The 19,825-nt window shown below is 44.2% G+C and overlaps 1 protein-coding gene across 2 annotated transcripts in view; it reads right to left on the bottom strand.

Annotated features, from left to right (window-relative positions):
- Positions 1–14,198: 14,198 nt before the first annotated feature.
- LOC119295983 (CRM-domain containing factor CFM3, chloroplastic/mitochondrial-like) overlaps positions 14,199–19,825 on the bottom strand; it is a 10,706-nt gene continuing 5,079 nt past the window's right edge. For both annotated transcript variants that reach the window (XM_037574405.1, XM_037574406.1), the window contains exons 4-9: positions 19,287–19,634; positions 18,755–18,911; positions 15,791–16,083; positions 15,049–15,108; positions 14,872–14,961; positions 14,199–14,794 (exon numbers count right to left, since the gene is read on the bottom strand). In XM_037574405.1, coding sequence (XP_037430302.1) covers positions 14,774–14,794; positions 14,872–14,961; positions 15,049–15,108; positions 15,791–16,083; positions 18,755–18,911; positions 19,287–19,634 — 969 coding nt within the window. In that variant the 3' untranslated portion in view covers positions 14,199–14,773. The remainder of the gene's footprint in view (positions 14,795–14,871; positions 14,962–15,048; positions 15,109–15,790; positions 16,084–18,754; positions 18,912–19,286; positions 19,635–19,825) is intronic.

Here is a 19,825-nt window from a genome sequence, read left to right as displayed (position 1 = left end):
TTCTTTATTGTGGCATGAATGTTCAGATCCAAATGATTCAAAATAAAAGCTTATAAAACATAAAAGTAATAATGATTCAAAGCATACTAACAAATAATCATGTCCTATCAAAATAGCATAGCCAAAGAAAGCTTATCCCTACAAAATCATATAATTAGGCCATGCTTCATTTTCATTACACAAAATACTCCCATCATGCACAACCCCGATGACGAGCCGAGCAATTGTTTCATACTTTTAAACGCGCTTCAGCTTTTTCAACTCTTACACAATACATGAGCGCAAGCCATGGACATAGCACTATGGTGGTATATGGTGGTGGTTGTGAGGACAAAAAGGGAGAAGATAGTCTCACATCAACTAGGCGTATTAACGGGCTATATGGAGATGCCCATTAATAGATATCAATGTGAGTGAGTAGGGATTGCCATGCAACGGATGCACTAGAGCTATAAATATATGAAAGCTCAACAAAAGAAACTAAGTGGGTGTGCATCCAACTCGCTTGCTCATGAAGACCTAGGGCATTTTGAGGAAGTCCATCATTGGAATATACAAGCCAAGTTCTATAATGAAAAATTCCCACTTAGTATATGAAAGTGACAACATAGGAGACTCTCTATCATGAAGATCATGGTGCTACTTTGAAGCACAAGTGTGGAAAAGGAGATAGTAGCATTGTCCCTTCTCTCTTTTTCTCTCATTTTATTTTTTTCTCTTTCTCTTTTTTTTCTTTTCTTTTTTTTCTTTTTTTTATTTGGTCTTTTTTTTGGCCTTTCTCTTTTTTTTCTTTTTTCTTTTTTTGTAAAGTCCGAAGTCTCATCCCGACTTGTGGGGGAATCATAGTCTTCATCATCCTTTCCTCACTGAGGCAATGCTCTAATAATGAAGATCATCACACTTTTATTGATTTACAACTCAAGAATTATAACTCAAAGCTAGAACAAGATATGACTCTATATGAATGCCTCCGGCGGTGTACCGGGATATGCAATGAATCAAGAGCGACATGTATGAAAATTATGAAGGTGGCCTTGCCACAAATACGATGTCAACTACATGATCATGCAAAGAGCAATATGACAATGATGGAACGTGTCATAATAAATGGAACGGTGGAAAGTTGCATGGCAATATATCTCGCAATGGCTATGGAAATGCCATAATAGGTAGGTATGGTGGCTGTTTTGAGGAAGGTAAATAAAGGGTTCATGGTACCGGCGAAAGTTGCACGGTAATAATAAAGGCTAGCAAAGTGGAAGTATGAGTGTGCGTATATCCATGGACTCACATTAGTCAAAAAAGAACTCATATACTTATTGCAAAAGTCTACTTAGCCCTCAAAGCAAAGTACTACTACGCATGCCCCAAGAGGGATATATTGGTAGGAAAAGACCATCTCTCGTCCCTAACTGCCACTCATAAGGAAGACAATCAAAAGAGCACCTCATGCAACAAATTTGTCACACAACTTTTACCATACGTGCATGCTACGGGACTTGCCAACTTCAATAAAAGTATTTCTCAATTTCATAATTACCCACTAGCATGACCCTAACATTACGACCTTTATATCTCAAAACAATTATCAAGCATCAAACTGACCATAGCATGACCCTAACATTACGACCTTTATATCTCAAAACAATTATTTTTGGTATTTTATAATATAGATGCAAAAAGTAAAGATGCAAATAAAAGTGGATTGAAAGCAAATATGATAAGAGATAGACCCGTGGGCTATAGGTTTCACTAGTGGCTTCTCTCAAGATAGCATAAGTATTACGGTGGGTGAACAAATTACTGTCGAGCAATTGATAGAAAAGCGAATAATTATGAGATTATCTAGGCATGATCATGCATATAGGCATCACGTCCGTAACAAGTAGACCGACTCCTGCCTGCATCTACTACTATTACTCCACACATCGACCGACTCCTGCCTGCATCTAGAGTATTAAGTTCATAAGAACAGAGTAATGCATTAAGCAAGATGATATGATGTAGAGGGATAAACTCAAGCAATATGATATAAACCCCATCTTGTTATCCTCGATGGCAACAATACAATACGTGCCTTGCAACCCTTTCTGTCACTGGGTAAGGACACCGCAAGATTGAACCCAAAGCTAAGCACTTCTCCCATGGCAAGAAAGATCAATCTAGTAGGCCAAACTAAACTGATAATTCGAAGAGACTTGCAAAGATAACTCAATCACACATAAAAGAATTCAGAGAAGATCCAAATATTATTCATAGATAAACTTGATCATAAACCCACAATTCATCGGATCTCGACAAACACACCGCAAAAAGAGTTTACATCGAATAGATCTCCACAAGAGAGGGGGAGAACATTGTATTGAGATCCAAAAAGAGAGAAGAAGCCATCTAGCTAATAACTATGGACCCGTAGGTCTGTGGTAAACTACTAACAACTCATTGGAGGGGCAAGGATGTTGATGTAGAAGCCCTCCGTGGTCGATTGCCCCTCCAGTAGACCGCCGGCGAAGGCTCCAAGATGGGATCTCGTGGATACAGAAGGTTACGGTGGTGGAAATTGTGTTTCATCTGCTCCCTGGATATTTTCGGGGTACGTAGGCTTATATAGGAGGAAGAAGTACGTCGGTGGACGCCCGAGGAGCCCACGAGACAGGGGGCGCGCCCTATAGGGGGGCGCCCTCCTATCTCATGGGAGCCTCGGCTGCTTCTTGACTTGCACTCCAAGTCCTCTGGATCACGTTCGTTCCAAAAATCATGCTCCCGAAGGTTTCATTCCGTTTGGACTCCGTTTGATATTCCTTTTCTTCAAAATACTGAAAATAGGCAAAAAAAACAGCAATATGGGTTGGGCCTCCGGTTAGTAGGTTAGTCGCAAAAATGATATAAATGTGTAAAATAAAGCCCATAAACATCCAAAAGGGGTAATATAATAGCATGGAACAATCAAAAATTATAGATACGTTGGAGACGGATCAATAAACAACACCAACACTTTGGCCATTGCTACAAATTGAACCATCAAAACATAATCTCCATAGTACTAGAGAGACAAGGCTAATATCAATATTATGCATGTCATTAATCCGATGTTCAGTAATAAAATTAGCTTTGATTTGGCCTCTTATAGATCTCAAAGATGCATAAGCCAAATCATATCCAAACAAAATATAAGCCCACTAGCCAATTTTGCAACTATGAATTGGTCTATGCAGCATGTATTCAATGACATCGTTCATGATGTCTCAACTCCATTCAAATATAAATTTCCATGAGCACGTATCTTGTCTCGCTCTCCAATTGAACTAAGGACGATGTTAGAATACTACATCGGCCATGCATTGATATACTCTTAGGACGATAGATAAATATCGGCCATTACCATGTAAACTTCGTTCAAAGCACATATGACCGAAACAAACAAATGAAATGACAAATCAAGTATTTCAGCCATTTGGATCAGCAACAAACTTGTAGCTAATCAAATGATTTGGTAATACCCTTTCATGATGTAAGAACTTATATTGCATCCATGGATTAAAATAAGCCCATTGAGGGTTACCAATCATACCTGATGACGAATTCCATGGCATAGGCGTTAATGGCATAGTTGAAGAATATGGATAACGTGTAGACCGAAGATGATGAAACCTTCGGCTTGGTCCTTCATAGTTTTCACTCTTTTCCTTCTTCACCTTCGCCGCACTTCTTGTAATGGAAGCTTGCACATAATTCTTATTTTGAGTACTTCTTTGGGAACCCATGCCATCTTCCTTTCCTCAAGTTCTTGTGCACTAAGTTTTTGTAATTTCTTCTTTTGACAATATGATAAGCCGAGTGGGCACCCCGGCTGCGATTTTGTTTGAAGCAATGGCAATTCTTGTTTTACCTTGTGCACTCTCAACTTCTTATCTTCAGATTTGGCACTTGATTGACTTGCCTCATTGCCTTTAGTAGCCAATTTTAATACTTTAATTGGCTCCTTTTCATTTGAGCTCAAATCTGAAGTAGCACTCTTATGACCATCTCTTTTAACGCGGTAAACTTGCTTGACCACCTCTTTATTCTTCCTTGACCTCTTGACCGATTCCTTATGATTGAAACGGTCTTTATCATGTGACTGTTCAAATGTTGATCTTCTGGGAGCTACATAATATTGGTGAGATGGTCTAAAATAAGATGGAGAATGTGCCCTTGTATCATACCTATCCCATGATGGATATGAATCCATGGGTGTGTTTGGTTCGTGGGATAAGTTTAGTGGCTGTGGGTATCCCTAACCACCTGGCTAGGGATATCCATATTTCTTGTTTGGTTGTGTGGGATGTCAACTGGTTAAAGATAGCCTTTTATTTGTTTGGTTTGATGGATGAGTTGTGGATAAGGATGTGATGACCCTTTTTAATATGATAGCATGATTACATGAAATTGTAATTTTTACAACATAAGAAATCAAATATGATTGGAGCAGATAGCGGTCAATGGTTCTACTTCTGTTGACCAATTATTAATGGTGTGAGGGATTAGGGAATCAAACAGTTGCTTGTGGTGTCGTCTTCATTAACCTGCAACCAAAGCAGAGTCTGCCAGCCTGGCGAACACAGCACATACACCGAAGCTAGCCCCCGCCGCCGCACGCCATAGATCAGCCCTGACCACCACATCATGGATCCGTTAACCTTCACCACGCACGCTGGATTTGCCTGGCTGTCGCGCACTATAGCTTTTCTGCCGCCATCGCAAGCTAGCCCCCGCCTGACGATTCCCTTTGCCAGGAGGTGCTCGCCGATGAGGGAAGCTCGTCTCCGACAACGGCGCCTCCTATTTTCCACCGCAGCCGCAGCGTTGCGTCGGTCGTCTTCTTCCTCGCGTCCGACGGCTTTCTCTGGAACTTTTTGTCTCCTCGCCGCCTCCTTCCGATTCTAGTACGCCAAGCTATCTGTCGTCGGCCCGCCGCCGCCGTGCTCTCGTGCAACCGTCGTCGTGCCTGAATCGATGCCGAGAGAGAGGGGCAGGGTGAGTTTTCTGTTCGGGGAAGGTGAAAATTGCGTAACGATTGGGGTTGCGAACAAGGATGCCCATATCCGCGAGATTTTCACGGACGTGCAGAGCCGAGTTTTGGGAGAATATACCAGGAATCTCGGCTGTCCTTATCCCTGGCTATCCCTCCTCTTTAGTTAACCAAACACCTGCCATCCCCTTTTAAACTGGCTATCCTTGTCCTCGGGAGGTTACCCAGTGAACCAAACACACCCCACATGAGCATAGGGAGGCATCCACGGCATTGGCATTGGCGACTCAAAATAAGGATATGAACACGTTGCATTAAAATTCTCTTCTTGCCAATACCGATCCTTGGATTTGCGCCTAGGGGGTGATCTTGATGCTATTGCATTACTCGGCCAATAAGTACCATTCTCTTAACTTTTCTTTTGATATTTATCTAATAATAGTGCAAAAGTGACCTTGGATTTCTTGTGCTTGTGCTTATTGCGGCCTTTGTCTTCTTTGGTTTTGCTTGCATCGATCTTTGGATTGCTTTGTTGCCCTCCAGTCCTTGGCGTATTCATTGTATCTTTGATAGAACTCATGCCTTCAAGAATATTTTCATTGTGCTCTTGAACAGCTTATTTACTTGAAATCTTGATCCCATCACTTGCAGTTTATACCTTCTCATCTTTAAAGGAATCGTCTTGAAGCAGCCGATTCAAAAAGTTTTTCCCATTAGGACCAATCGGAATAGACTGGTCATCCCTTGGTGTTTCAACAAATTTTAATCATCCTTTATCAATGGCCGATTTAACTATTTGACGAAACATGTTGCAATCCTCAAAATTATGCTTGGACGAATCATGCAACTTGCAATACATTCATCCTTGGATTGATGGCTTCACATGGTGATCAAGAACTCTAATGTAATTATTTTTCAGCAACAAGTCAAATATTTGATCACACATGCTTGAATTGAAGGTAAACTTTTTATTCTCTTGCCGATCTTGCTGTAAGAACGGCTTTGGAGTTAAGCAAACGAATGGTTTAGATTTTGCATTACCCCATTCGGCTATGCATTGTGTTTTGCACTCTATCTCCGATGACTTTGAAAAAGAAATTATACTATCATCGGTTTTCTCAACAGAGTATAACATTGGCTTTAAATTTCTGAAATCAAAGTAGTTAGAACATACATGTCTCAATTGATCCCATGCGTAAGGCAAGTATGAAGAAAGCAAAGATACCCAGTTAGATATCAACTTTAAATAAAGCAATGGGAAAAGCTTTGGTTGCAGTAATAAGTCACTATCGGTCTCTTTAAATGGTACAATATATTGACCGATATGCTTTGTAACAATTTTATTGCTAACACTGGACTACTGCATAATTTGCACAACCCTAGCTTTTACAACAGCAAAATCATGAGGCTTCCCGCCTTCTATTAGTTCCTGACGAATAAAGTTGCACAAATCCCAAGAGAATGTAGGTTTGCTCTCAAGTACCCAGTCTGGATATGGTTGCCCCCCGATGCTTTTCGATTCTTTCGGTAATGAGATGTCGCCGAAATTCTGCAATTGTGTAGGGGGGACATGATATGCCACGGTAGTAGGTGAAGGCATTTGTGCTCCTGCAGAAGTTTCACTTATTCGGCCATGACCATGAAGGTGCGGAGCCGAATTATGGACATCAACAGTTGTGTATGGTGCCGAAAAATTAGTAGCATGAGGTGTAGCATATGATGTTTGAGGGTAATTGGCCGGATAACTAGTAGTAGCATGGCCAATTCCCCTATCCATCGGCATGTTTGGATTAACATATTGCAAGTTAGTTGCCGATGAATAAAAAGGTGAAACATTTTGTTGCATACTATCGAAAGTTCCTATGTGAGGTGTTTCAACTTGATTAACCAAACTCATCATGTTGTTCATCGGCATATGGATTTCTGGGGTTGCCGATGCATGAGAGTTGGAATACATATGTTGCATGTTGCTAAAATTATATGAGGTAGAATGTAACATCCCAAAATTCTAAATTTTGGAATGTTATAAACAAATAGATAGTTTTGATTGTTGTTTGATTGAATTGAGTGAAGTTGAGTGAAATTCGAAACTTTTTGAAAGTTAAATGAGAGGGAATAAAAGGACTTTCCCAAACTTTCATTTTCTTTTCTGATCCTCATGAATTCAAATTCTTTTCACCATGAAACCCTGGAGAGAAGATGACATGACTTCTTCCATTTATTTAAATGACAAGGGGTGTTGAAAATATTTGAATTTCATTTGGAAAATATTTCCAATTCTGGAACTTTATGCAACTCAATGATTTTCACGAGCGAAGATAAAATGACTTCTTCAAAACATATGAAATATGAGTTGGGAGTTTCAAAGAATTAAATTCAAAGTTCTTTTGAATTTATTTTCAATTTGAAGTTATTTGAGTTTTATTCAAATTATTTTTCTCCAAAAATAAAATATATGGAAAATAGGGTAACATGATTCCCTACATCAGAAAATTGGAGAGAAATAAATTTGAATTAATTTTGGTATTTTTAAAAGGATTTTTATTGGATTCTATTAGAGCTGTAGCACTCTTTGCTTTATTTAAATTTGTGTGGATTTTATTTGACTCAATAGAAATGTTCAGATTGTAGGAAATCTTTTTCTAAAAATTTGGATATATTATATGCCTATATAGTATTTCTATTTCTTTTGTTTTTATTTTTGTTTGTCTATTCTATTTAAAAAAAGAAAAAAAGTTCCCTCCGCCGAACTGGGCCGGCCCAGCTCCCAGCCAGGCCACGGCCCAGCCCAGCCAGCCCAGCCGTCGTCACCCCATCCCCGATCTCCCGCAGGAGACCGACTCCCGCACGGGAGCGCCGCCGCCGCCGTCCCATGGCCGGACTCCGCGCCGCCCTTGCCCCTTGCCCACGCCACCGCCCCTCCCCTGGCCTTTAAAAGGCAGGCCCCGACGCCCCAACTCCCCTCTCTTCCCTCGCTCGCCGCCCCGCCGCCCAAGTCGCCGCCGCCGGCGAGATCTGCCCCGCGCCGCCGCCCGAAGCCGCCGCCCTCGCCGCCTATGCCCACCGCCTTCGCCACCACCGCACCCGCCGCCCAGCGCCGCCCCTCCCCGTGCGCCTCGCCGTCTCCTCCGACGACCGGAGCCACTCGCCGGAGCCCCCGCGCCGCCTCGCCGGAGTTAACCGAACCGCCCCGGGTTTTTTATGACGAAAACCGCCTACGGTATAAAACCGTCCCGGTTCCCCGTTTTTGTTTTATAAAACCGGTTTTTTTTTGTTTAGTTATACAGAGAACGTTTTCCGTTTAGGTAGATCTAGCGAACGATTTCGTTCATTAGCGTTCTGTAACGAACATTCGCTATTTAGTTTTTTTCTTTTATTTTAGTTTTTCTGCCAGGGACTCATTTGTGAATATTTTTATTTACAGATTAGCCACTGTTTTTCAAACGACTATAACTTTTTACCCATTAGTCGGAATCCAACGAAAACAATGCTCACTTCTTCGTTATGATCTCCTCTATCCAGTAAAACAACTCAAACATGTTTTTGAAAGTTTAAAATTTGAATTAGATCAGATTTGAATTTGAACTTCGTTTGATCATAACTTGAGTTTTATAACTCCGTTTGAGTTGATTCTTTTTGCAAATCAAAGCTCTTGACCTAAACTTTCTGATAAGGCCAAATTCACTTAGTTTTGGTACTGTTAGAAATTGTTTTATGCTGCAAGAGTTATTTTCTTGGTTTTGATGTTTTCCGAGTTGTTCTCTTCGTTCTTTCCGATCTTTTGATTGATTGCTTATGTGTGGTTACTATTGATTGCTTACGATAGATTGACCAGAGTGTGACGAGTAGAAACATCAAGAGTATTGAGTGCGAATCATCTTCATCAACATTGCAGGCAAGTTCACACTTTGATCATACTTTTTCTCATACCTAGTTGTTATGCATTAGATCAATCCTCAAACAATTGCATGATTAGGATCTAATTAAATTGTGGGATGGGAAGTAGATGAGGTAGTACCTATTACCTGTTTTATTTTCAAACCCCTGGGAGTTACTTCTACGTTTGCTTATTATGCCATGCTATGCTAGTAGACGTGGATTGGGTGAGTGAATTTCCATGATAGATGTGAGTTTGTGAATTAATGGTTTATTTAAGGTGGCAACTTAAACACACATCTGGGTGGATTGAGGCACCTAGTTACTCCAGGACTTGCCTGTCTAGGCACCTGGGTTTCCAGGACTTGCCTGTATTTCTTCGGACCGCCACCCAGGCTCAAAGGGATCATGAGATTATTCAAACTAGAAACTTACGTGTGCAGCCACAAGCCATTATGGGCTCTGGCATAGTTGACTAAGTTGTGCGAACTCTTACGGGTAGACTAGCAGATGTAGGGGAAAGTAGGTGTATCGGTCTACCCACATGTAAGGTGCTAGCGCTTCCGAAAGACTGTGTCTCGGTCATCCGTTTCTCAAACATCATGTAGTGCGAGAAATCAAACGGAGGCGATCGAGTCTTGTGGGGAAAAGTGCGCAAACCTCTGCAGAGTGTACAAACTAATCATGATTAGCCGTGTCCCCGGTTATGGACATCTTGAGTATCTAGTACTTGATTTTCCTGTGAATCTCATCATGTTACTTTAATTAATATTATTGGGTTTTAATGAGTACTTTTAATTGGGATTGAGAATGCTGTCAACCATTCTCAATGTTTAACAACCACCATGATAGTTAAATAAATTTATTCCTTTGTAGTAGGGAAAAATTGGCTTTACGCAAAACTGTAACCATAGAGCTTTTCCACCAGCCAAATATGCATGTAGTGATAGCCTTTATTCATCATTGCTCTATGGTGTGAATTTGCCAGTACATTCAATGTACTGACCCTCTGTGGCTGCAACGTCTCATGTTGCAGGATCTTACGACGAGTAAGTGATACGTTAGGGTTACGATTTCCTATACTCAACTTTGCCATTGGTGTTGATGGGAATCCACAACCTTGTTGCTTCCGCTATTTTGGATTGAGGTAATAGTATTTACGTTACTTTATACATGTGATTTACCTCTGTTATAAATCCTCGAGTACTGTGTGTGTCAGCATACCGATCCAGGGATGACACGTAAGCACAGAGACTTGACCCATTTGGGTCGGGTCGCTACATAGAAGCATGAATATTTTGTTGCATCGGCTCTTGCACATAATTAGATGCATGACTGATAAAGCTAGGGCTAGCCGATACATTATGCTCATTAGATGATCTAACAACAACATATGCATTATTTGCATCTACATATGTGAATTGGGTATTCATATCACCTTTGTAGATTCCAAACCCTAGATGACGATCTCTTCATAGCAAGAACAGGCCGGAGACCGTTCAAAGCTTCGTCCCCAGCGGAGTTGCCAAAAAGTGTGTTCGCACACGAACACGTTATCGTGTACCTCCAACGCCGAGGGTGATGCACTGCAGCGCACGTCGAAGGAGACCCGTCTGGAAGCACGGTACGCAGGCAATCCGGTGGGCGCTTTTGATGACCCGAAACCCCACACGCCCTGGAGGGACCCCGTCTGGACGCGCGACAGCTATGGGCTGCCCTAGGTTGGCCTGATCGCCCCTAGGGCCATGAAAAAAGTGTGTTCACACACGAACACGTCACCGTGTACCTCCAACGCTGAGGGTGATGCACCGCAGCTCACGTCAAAGGAGACCCGTCCGAAAGCGCGGTACGCAGGCAATTCGGCGGGCGCTTTTGATGACCCGAAACCCCACACGCCCGGGAGGGACCCCGTCTGGACGCGCGATGGCTATGGGCTGCCCTAGGTTGGCCTAATCGCCCCTAGGGCCTCGAGGTTCGCCGCCCTGCAACAACAAGAACAAACGAAGAACGAGGAAGAAGAAGGACTAGGGTTAAGGAGAAAAGATAAAATATAAAAAGTGGTAGATGAATTGATCGATTGTGTGTTGTTCAATCGGCCGTCACCCCTTAGGTATATAAGAGGCGGTTGGACTTCCTGTGCAAGGAAAAGGCTTGGATTCACGTCCAAAACCCTAGTCAAATTCAGATTGGGTTTGTCCGAACTTTCCAAAACTGTTCGGTTTAAATTAGCTGCACCTTGCGGGTCTTTTCTGTGGTAGTAAACGATCTCGGATGGAAACGAGCCCAAAAGAAATCTTGACCGTTTCAACGAGGCGAACAACTTTCTTGTTGAATATTTTTTCATCAGAGGTTATCTTGAGGGTCAAATCAGTCGCGCAAAATAGGCTATTCCCTCACGTTACCCATCAGACATGCGTCTGGTGGGGCGCGCCACATATCGCCTCGTGATAGGGCTGCACTCCGATTGCTCTAACTTTTGCATACGAACTCGGATCTGAGTGATTTTTATATCAAAATGGATCGTTTCAACGAGACGAAGACAATCCATGTAGATCATTTTTCTATTTGAGGTCGTCTTGGGTGCTTAATTGGCCAAATTGTACTCTGAATATAAGATCCTAGTACTTTGAGGATAGTTTCGGCCTTCGAGATGAAATCGGACGGCGATGACCCAAACTTCAAAGATGTTCATATCAATAATACAGAACTCTTTCATGTAGATCACTTCTCCATTTGAGTCCATCTTAGATAAGTTCTTGACCTTGCCAAAATCTGGTGTCAACACTCTCCTCTCCATCTTCTCCATTCCAAAACCACCTTCTCGCCTCTACCTCTTCTCCATTTGCAAAACCACCCCATCTCCTCTCCATCTTCTCTATTGCAAAACCACCGTCTCGCCTCTACCTCTTATCCATTGCAAGACCACGGTCTCTCCTCTCATCTTTCAAAGCCGGCACCGCACCTCTCAGAAGCACGTCTATGAGGAGGATGCAGAAGCAAATCGTGCAGATCACCAGCGGTGACCAGGCCAAGTTAGCCAGTTTGAAGGAGATCCTTACTTGGTTTGACAACAAGTGGGAGATTTCGAGGACGGTTAGGGTCATGTGGCAATGTATGAGAGGTGGAGCGCTAATAGTTGGCGGAGGCTTGATGGTCGCAGGTCTTGTCGGGCCTTTGCCTTGCCGGCAAAGGCTGCTTTTAGTGCTCTATCTTGTTCCTCCTCTTAGCCAAATAGGTCAACTTGGCCCTAAGTCTTGGTCTTCTTGATATGCTCCTTGATCTCAAAGAGCGACTTCTTCAGCTTGGGAATCTTCATCAAAACTTTAGTTTGGCGAGGGAGTTGCTACTTGTCTGTGCATAGGTCAGGGTATAGAACACCCATGTTTAATACACCGATAGAAGCCCCTAGGCCTTGGCTACACGTGTTGTCGGGCATTGTTGGGCTAAGCCAGTGTGGATCGACATCGGATTTTGTCGAAACAATATCTGTATCTTGAGATTTTTTTTTGCTTCTTCATTAACCCTGGACTTGTGTCTATCCTTGGCCTCCCCCGGCAAGCCCAGGCATTGAATGGGTATCCAGCTTGCGTGTAGAAACCAAGGGCGAGCACGCACATGGGTCGCTGCTGGGCACGGCCCAGACAAGCCACGATCACGGGTAGCCAAAGGTAACTGCCATGCCTGCCATCACTTCCTCCTTTACTGCGTCCTTCCCACGACGCGCTTCACACGCGGAACGTGGGATTGGGGGAGAGAGGCGGTCGTGGAAGTAGTGCGCTGGTCAGAGTAGGCAGGGCGTCGGATTGGCAAGGCTGGGCGGTTGCTAGAGTAATGCGCCGGCCAGGGATGCATGGTGCGAGAGTGGCGGAACGGGGCAATTGCCCTAAAATGGTGGGCATCCAGCCCCCGTGCCTCCCCCTATAAAAAGGGGGCTACGAAAGGCTATGTTCATCCACCTAGGTCCTCATACACCCAACCCCTTGCTTCACTCACAGCTCGCCTTGCGGCCTTATTTGCCATCTTGTACTTTTTTATGTTGTCTGCACTCCTATTTAGGTGTAGGCGTCTGAAACAATCTTTCTTCTCCTCAATAGCCTTATAGACATCATCATTCCACCATCAGGTATCTTCTTCGCTTCTACTTCCATTGGACACTTCAAACTCCTCTGAGGCCACCTTACGAATGCAAGTCTGTCATCTTCATTCACATATTAACTGCATCCCCTCCTTCCTCCCAAGGGCCCTCCTTAACGACTCTCTCCTTCAATGCCTGAGCTACCTCCCCCTTGAGCTTCCACCACTTCGTTCGTTGGCATGCTTATCCCGGAAGTCAGCAACCACAAGCTTATGTTGAGGGACAACACTCTCCTTCGTTCTAGCGACTTTGGCACACTTATCCCGAAAGTCAGCAACCACAAACTTATGTTGAGGGACAACACTCTCTCCAGGCCTGCCTTCTCTTCTCAAGAGAATGAATCAATCTTGCTAGAATGTTGACCACCACCAAAAGTCACTAGATGATATTGGGTATTTCTGATTTTCATTTGTGACGGGTCAATGGAATCTTTATGCCCAAAACCTCACTCTATGCGTTCGGTTTATTCGGTTTGCATGATTCGGTTTATACGGTTTTCCGGTTTGTACGGTATTAATACTTCGGTTTTTATATGGTATGATATTAAAATACGTTCGGTTTCGGTATATACCAAATTATTTCGGTATGGATTCGGTATATACCATAATAACCAAAGTTGACGCGAATTTGAAAATGATATACTATATTTTACAAACTTATAAATTCAAACACATACTTTTTAAATACAAACGATATATAACTTTATATAAGTATATATGCATGCCTTGAAAGGTTATGGACGACGTGGTTAGCATTTTTGCAAGAGAAAAATTACTACGTTACAAGAAAAAATGGATGTTCTTTGCAGGAAATTTTACTCTTATACAAGAAAAATGACTACTTGTATCGTTGTTTGCCTCAGGAAATATATATTTTGTTTATTTCGGTTTATTCGGTTAACCATTCGGTTTTTTGATATATACCATAAAAACCAAAATTCAAAACGGTATGATACCATATCGAAACCAGAAACCATAAAAATCATGAATTCGGTTCGGTTCAGTTTATTTTCGGTATGGTTTTTCGGTTCGGTTTTAAAATGCACAGTGACCAAAACCTTAATTCAAGTAATCATTTATTTGGTACCACTGGAGGAGCAAAGGAACTGCCATTCTAACTCTTCTTGAATCATTTTATTTTCTATTCCTTTTTATATTTCTTTAAAATAAGACTAACTAGACCAAGTGAAATACTCATTATTTACTCACTGTACAGGATTGTCTAGCTACATGGCTTGGTCAGCTCGGAAGGGTGATCCCTGTATGGTGTGATGACTTTCTAAAATGTTATCTCTTCCTTCCGTTCCTAAGTATTATAAGTCTTTTTAGAGATTCCCCTACGAGTTACATACGGATATATATATAGACATGTTTTAGAGTATAGATTCACTCATTTTACTCTGTATGTAGTCCGTAGTGGAATCTCTAAAAAGACTTATATTTAGTAACGGAGGGAGTAGATCGCTACATCTTTCGTGTGATTCATCCCCTTCTTCTAGGCGGTCGGTCACCGTCAGAACCCGAATACAAGTTACGCTGGAAATCACCAGCAGAAATTACAGCGGGCTCACAGTCTTCATCGTCGTCATAGTCTGAATATTCCACACCATTAACTTCATCTTCTTCATCGCAGTCGCCATTATCTTCAGCGGAATCATCGTCATTGCTATAACTAGACTCACTGTCCTCAATGGCGGTTTCATTTTCATCATCAGCGGTTGCCCTGGCAATTGGGTTGTCAAAGCTCCTGAGTTAAGCCTCATCATCCTCGTCCTACATAGAAAAGGGTGGGCGGTTACAGGTTTCAAAGAAACCATTGGCGCATGGTTCGATGGATGAAATAAACTCACCTCTACATCTTCATCCTCGCTTGAATACGCAGAATCCAGTTTAGCATACAGCTCCTCGTCTCCTTGGTCCTTCACATCTTCTACTTGGACCTGAAAATCGAGAACATTTGTCATCATGACATGCATCTGGAAAATGATGATTTTGTCACAACTGAATCAGTTGGATACTCTACGTACCAGTTCGGATCTGAGCTGATTCACCCTTCTGTTTAACTTTCCAATGTGACGACTCAAGGCCTGCAACAAAGAGAAAAGAATGATATTAGCCCTCCGTTCCAGATTACTTGAAGTTCTAGTTATGTGCCAAGTCAAACTTCTTTAAGTTTGACCAAGCATATAGAAAATATGCTTATATCTACAACATCAAATATACATATATGCATACATATAGACTATTGTTTTACATGTATAAATATACAGGTATTTATAAATATACTAAAATATATGGACTCACATGCAATTTTTTCATATAACTTGTTTTATAAAATCTTAGATATAGTATATGAACATACTTAAAATGATGAAGTAGTATATATACTACCACATGATAGTATATGAGACGCAGGTGGTAGGATGAAAATATAAAGTAGATGTTCATATATTTTTCTGTAGACTTGGTCAAACTTGAAGAAGTTGGAACTTAGGAGTTAGGACAAAGCTAGAACTTCCAGTAATTTGGAACTGAGGGAATATATGATTTAGGGAAATGAATGAAAGTTTGCTTTACAGAGTTGCTCTAACAGAATCTCTAACAAAATGGGTGTCTTCCTTTTGAGTACCTACTCCCTCTGTAAAGAAATATAAGAGCGTTTAGATCATAGATCTAAACACTCTTATATTTCTTTAAAGAGGGGTACTTCTGTAATGCAGGTTGAGTTTTTTGCAAATGTCCGCAACCATCCAAGAAACAAAACAGTACCTCCATTCTCTGTAGCTCAATGGATCGAGCTAAAGCCATTCTCTTTGACAAAAGATTCCTTGGTCTCAGCATGGAAGGACGTTTATAGTCCTTCCCACGAAACACAACAATGGCATAGCCTTTGGAGACCTTGTCCACAGAAACTAAAATGCCCCCACTCTCAACTTCAAGTGATAGTGCTGTCCTCTTGACATCTGCAAAAGACTTTGCTTTCACTAGTATTTTCACCAGTTCCCTGTATTTCCAGTGCAAGTGCATATTTTCGATTGTGCCATCAAAAACTCCTCTTCTACCTGAAAGTGGTGAAGGCAATATATAAAACAAAAGAATGTATATGAAGTTGAAACATAATTCTAACGACAATCTGACGAGACTAGATCTCATGGGAATAAAATAAATGAGCAACTAGAGCAAAAGACATTGCCCCTTCCAAAAAAAATCACAGGTAAATGAATGATACTTTTTTTTTGAAAAGGAAATGAATCATTCTGGAATACAAACTCCAGTACTACAGGATCAAAGGAAATAAGTGGCAGTAAACTGGTAGGTACTTCCTCCGTTCACAAATATAAGATGTTTTGGATATTTCAATATGGACTACATACGGAATAAAATGAGTGAACATACACACTAAAATGTGTCTATGTACATCTGATTCAGAAAAAAGTTAGAACATCTTATATTTGTAAGAGGGATGACAGGATCTGGGATCCTACCAGGTCTAGCTCGTAGGTTGTAGGGGTGGAAGGGGGCTTGGCGAGGAGGAAGGCGAGGTCGCCGGCGCTGGGGCGCCGTCGTCACGTGTGCGAGAGAGAGGGAGGGAGCAGGACGCGGCGGCTAGGGTTAGGTCTCCCGGCTCCCTTCAGGAAGCCGAGCAAATATGATTGCTTCTGCTTAACTTCAAACGAGTCCTTACATGAGTTTATATAATCTCCAAATACGATAACTGGGCTAAGCCCCTAATAACGATAAGATAACTGGGCCAGGCCCCTAACTGCCTGGGCTGTAGTATATGCCGGTCATAACATCTCTCCCCGCCTGCACAAACAGCTCGTCCTCGAGCTGGAAGGCGGGGAAGCGCTTGCGGAACTCCTCGAGGTGATCAACGGGCGCCAAACACCTCCGCGTCAGCCGGGGCGGGCAGGTCGTCGAGCCCGGCGGCGACGGTGTCCTCCTCAATGTAGCCTGCAGCCTCCAGGTAGAAGAGTCGCGGGCAGACGTGGCCGGGCACGTAGGGCTCATCGCAGTTGAAGCACGACCCTTGGCGGCGACGCTCGAGTTGCTCGGCCGGGGTGAGCCGGCAGAACGGGCGTGCCGCGGTCACGGCGAGGGGCGCCACGGAAGCCTGAGCAGGCCGACCCTGCGCGGGAACTTCCGGCCAGGGTGGCGGCCTAGCGGCCCGGGGCCGTGACGCCTGCTGGATGGCCACAGCGCGGGCATAGTACATGGCCGTCTGGAGGTCCTGTGGCCCATGCATCTCCACGTCCACGCGGATGTGGTCCAGTAGGCCGACGACGAAGAGCTCAGCCCGCTGACGAGCCAAAACACCGGGGGAGGGGGGGTGGCACGCCAGTGCCTGGAAGCGGTTGGCGAAGTCTTGCACTATGGTGAGGAATGGAAGGCGCCCAAGCTCCGCCAGACGGCTCCCGCGTATAGGCGGACCGAAGCGCAAGAGGCACAGATCGCGGAAACGCTCCCATGGTGGCATGCCGCCCTCGTCCTGCTCGAGGGCGTAATACCACGTCTCTGCGGCGCCTCGTAGATGATAGGAGGCGATCCAGGTGCGGTCGGACGCGAGAGTGCGCTGCCCCCTGAAAAAATGGTCGCATTGGTTGAGCCAATTCAAGGGGTCGACGGTGCCGTCGTAGGTCGCGAACTCCAGCTTGGAGAATCTCGGAGGCGGCTGGGCGTGGACGACGGTCGGGTATGTGTCATCCGCGCGGAACAGCGAGGGCGACGGCGCCGAGTGTGCAGGCTGCAGAGTACCGCCATGGAAAAGGGGCCCGTCCACACCATCGTAGGGACCCGCGGCACCGGAGGACCCGCCGAACTGCATGGTCGGGGGCGGCGCCGGCGGTGACAGCACGTGCAGCTGTCCTGAGGCCATCGTGTAGACCGGCTCGATGGGCCCGGCGAGCCAGGCCGGTAGCGGAGATGGCGACGGGGGGAAACGAACCTGGTGGATGGGCACCCCGGGCGCCGTCGATGGAAGGCCCGGCACAGAGATCGCCGGTGGCGGCGGCGGCGGCTGCTGCTGCGGCAGCGGCATGATGGATGCGACGGAGGTCGCCGGTGGTGGTGGCTGCCACGAGAGCTGTCGCGGCCCCGTGAGGGTGGTGATGGGGGCGGGCGGCTGCAGCCCATAGTGCCCCGCGAGGAAGGTGCGGATACCCTGGACTGCCTGCGTCAGGTCCCGGAGCGCCACCATCATCTCCTCCGGGGTGAGCACGGCGAGGGCGGGCGCGGGTGGCGTCCAGGCGGCGGAGGAGACCGGCCTGGTCAGGGACGGCGTACTGGCCGCGGTGGTCATTAGCGACGAAGAGGCGATCGGCAGCGGGAGGGAGGGGGTGGGCGGTGGTGCGGACATGATCGAGCCTGAGACACCTGATACCAGATTGATAGGATCTGGGATCCTACCAGGTCTAGCTCGTAGGTTGTAGGGGTGGAAGGGGGCTTGGCGAGGAGGAAGGCGAGGTCGCCGGCGCTGGGGCGCCATCGTCACGTGTGCGAGAGAGAGGGAGGGAGCATGACGCGGAGGCTAGGGTTAGGTCTCCTGGCTCCCTTCAGAAAGCCGAGCAAATATGATTGCTTCTGCTTAACTTCAAACGAGTCCTTACATGAGTTTATATAATCTCCAAATACGATAACTGGGCTAAGCCCCTAATAACGATAAGATAACTGGGCCAGGCCCCTAACTGCCTGGGCTGTAGTATATGCCGGTCATAACAGGGGAGTAGATTTTACCAAGGAGCAGAAATGCCTTCATCCTTAGACCAAGTTTCCGAAACATGAACCTCTCTTCATAGGTTATTGTTTCAGGTGGTTTGGTATCTTCAGTTGGCTTCAAGGCAGTCTCGACTTTTCCAAGCACTCGTTGAGCTTTTGCTATCCTTTTCTCTGCCTGCATATAAATAAAGTGAATTATTTAAGTTCAAATATCATAAATTGCATGTTCAGTGCAATTCATGTTGCGCAACTACGCAAGCATTTGAACCACATTAGCGTGGTTGGGTACATGTAGGCTTGCAACTAAAAGGTTGTTCTCTGCACTCTGCAAAAAGAAAAATTAAGTACACTGCAATTTTTCAGGTTATGTTCTTATCGAGTATTATTGAATTGTTGTGGTAAGATGGTTTGAATTATACTCATGTGCCCAGCTAAATTAAACAAGAGATTATGATAAGGCAAATAAGAATGTTTTTTTTTCTATGGAAAATGGTTTGTTCACAAGAGAATCTAACAAAGCAATCTCACTATTCAAAGTCTTATCACTTACAAGCGCAAGCTTCCACTCTAACTTCCTTACAAGATCAGCATGCTTTGCAGCTTCTACAGTTCTTGTCATCTTGTCCACGTGATTACCGTCCAGTTCATTTCCATATTTAGAGTTAGCTTCAACGGTCTCTCCAAGAGTACCAGCTACAGTGGATTCTATAAATGCCTCAGTGCTAGAAGTAAATGACAGTTTTGCATTCAACCGTGCTTGCTCCTCATCTTGTAGGGACTTCATTGAACTTTCCCTCTCTAGGAGTGCCTCTCCGAGTTCCGTGGACAAGAAATCTTTCCCTCTGTAGAAGACTACAAAGTCATTGTTCCTTGAAAGCATTACCCCACCTGTTAATTTCTGCGAGTGGACCAGGAAAACATTAGTTAGTTACAAACAGGAGAAACGAAATGGTGAAAAGATTGATAAAGTTCAAGGCTCTCGCATATCAAACAAAGACTGCACAACTGTATTGGATAAAATATACCTGCAGGTGTGGGTTCAAATGTGCAGGGTATATGGGCTATAGTTGTAGCTGTACACAGGTAAGA

The sequence above is a fragment of the Triticum dicoccoides genome, chromosome 4B (assembly GCF_002162155.2).
Source record: "Triticum dicoccoides isolate Atlit2015 ecotype Zavitan chromosome 4B, WEW_v2.0, whole genome shotgun sequence".
Taxonomy (NCBI): Eukaryota; Viridiplantae; Streptophyta; class Magnoliopsida; order Poales; family Poaceae; genus Triticum; species Triticum dicoccoides.
This window is presented reverse-complemented; position numbering and strand designations above follow the sequence as displayed.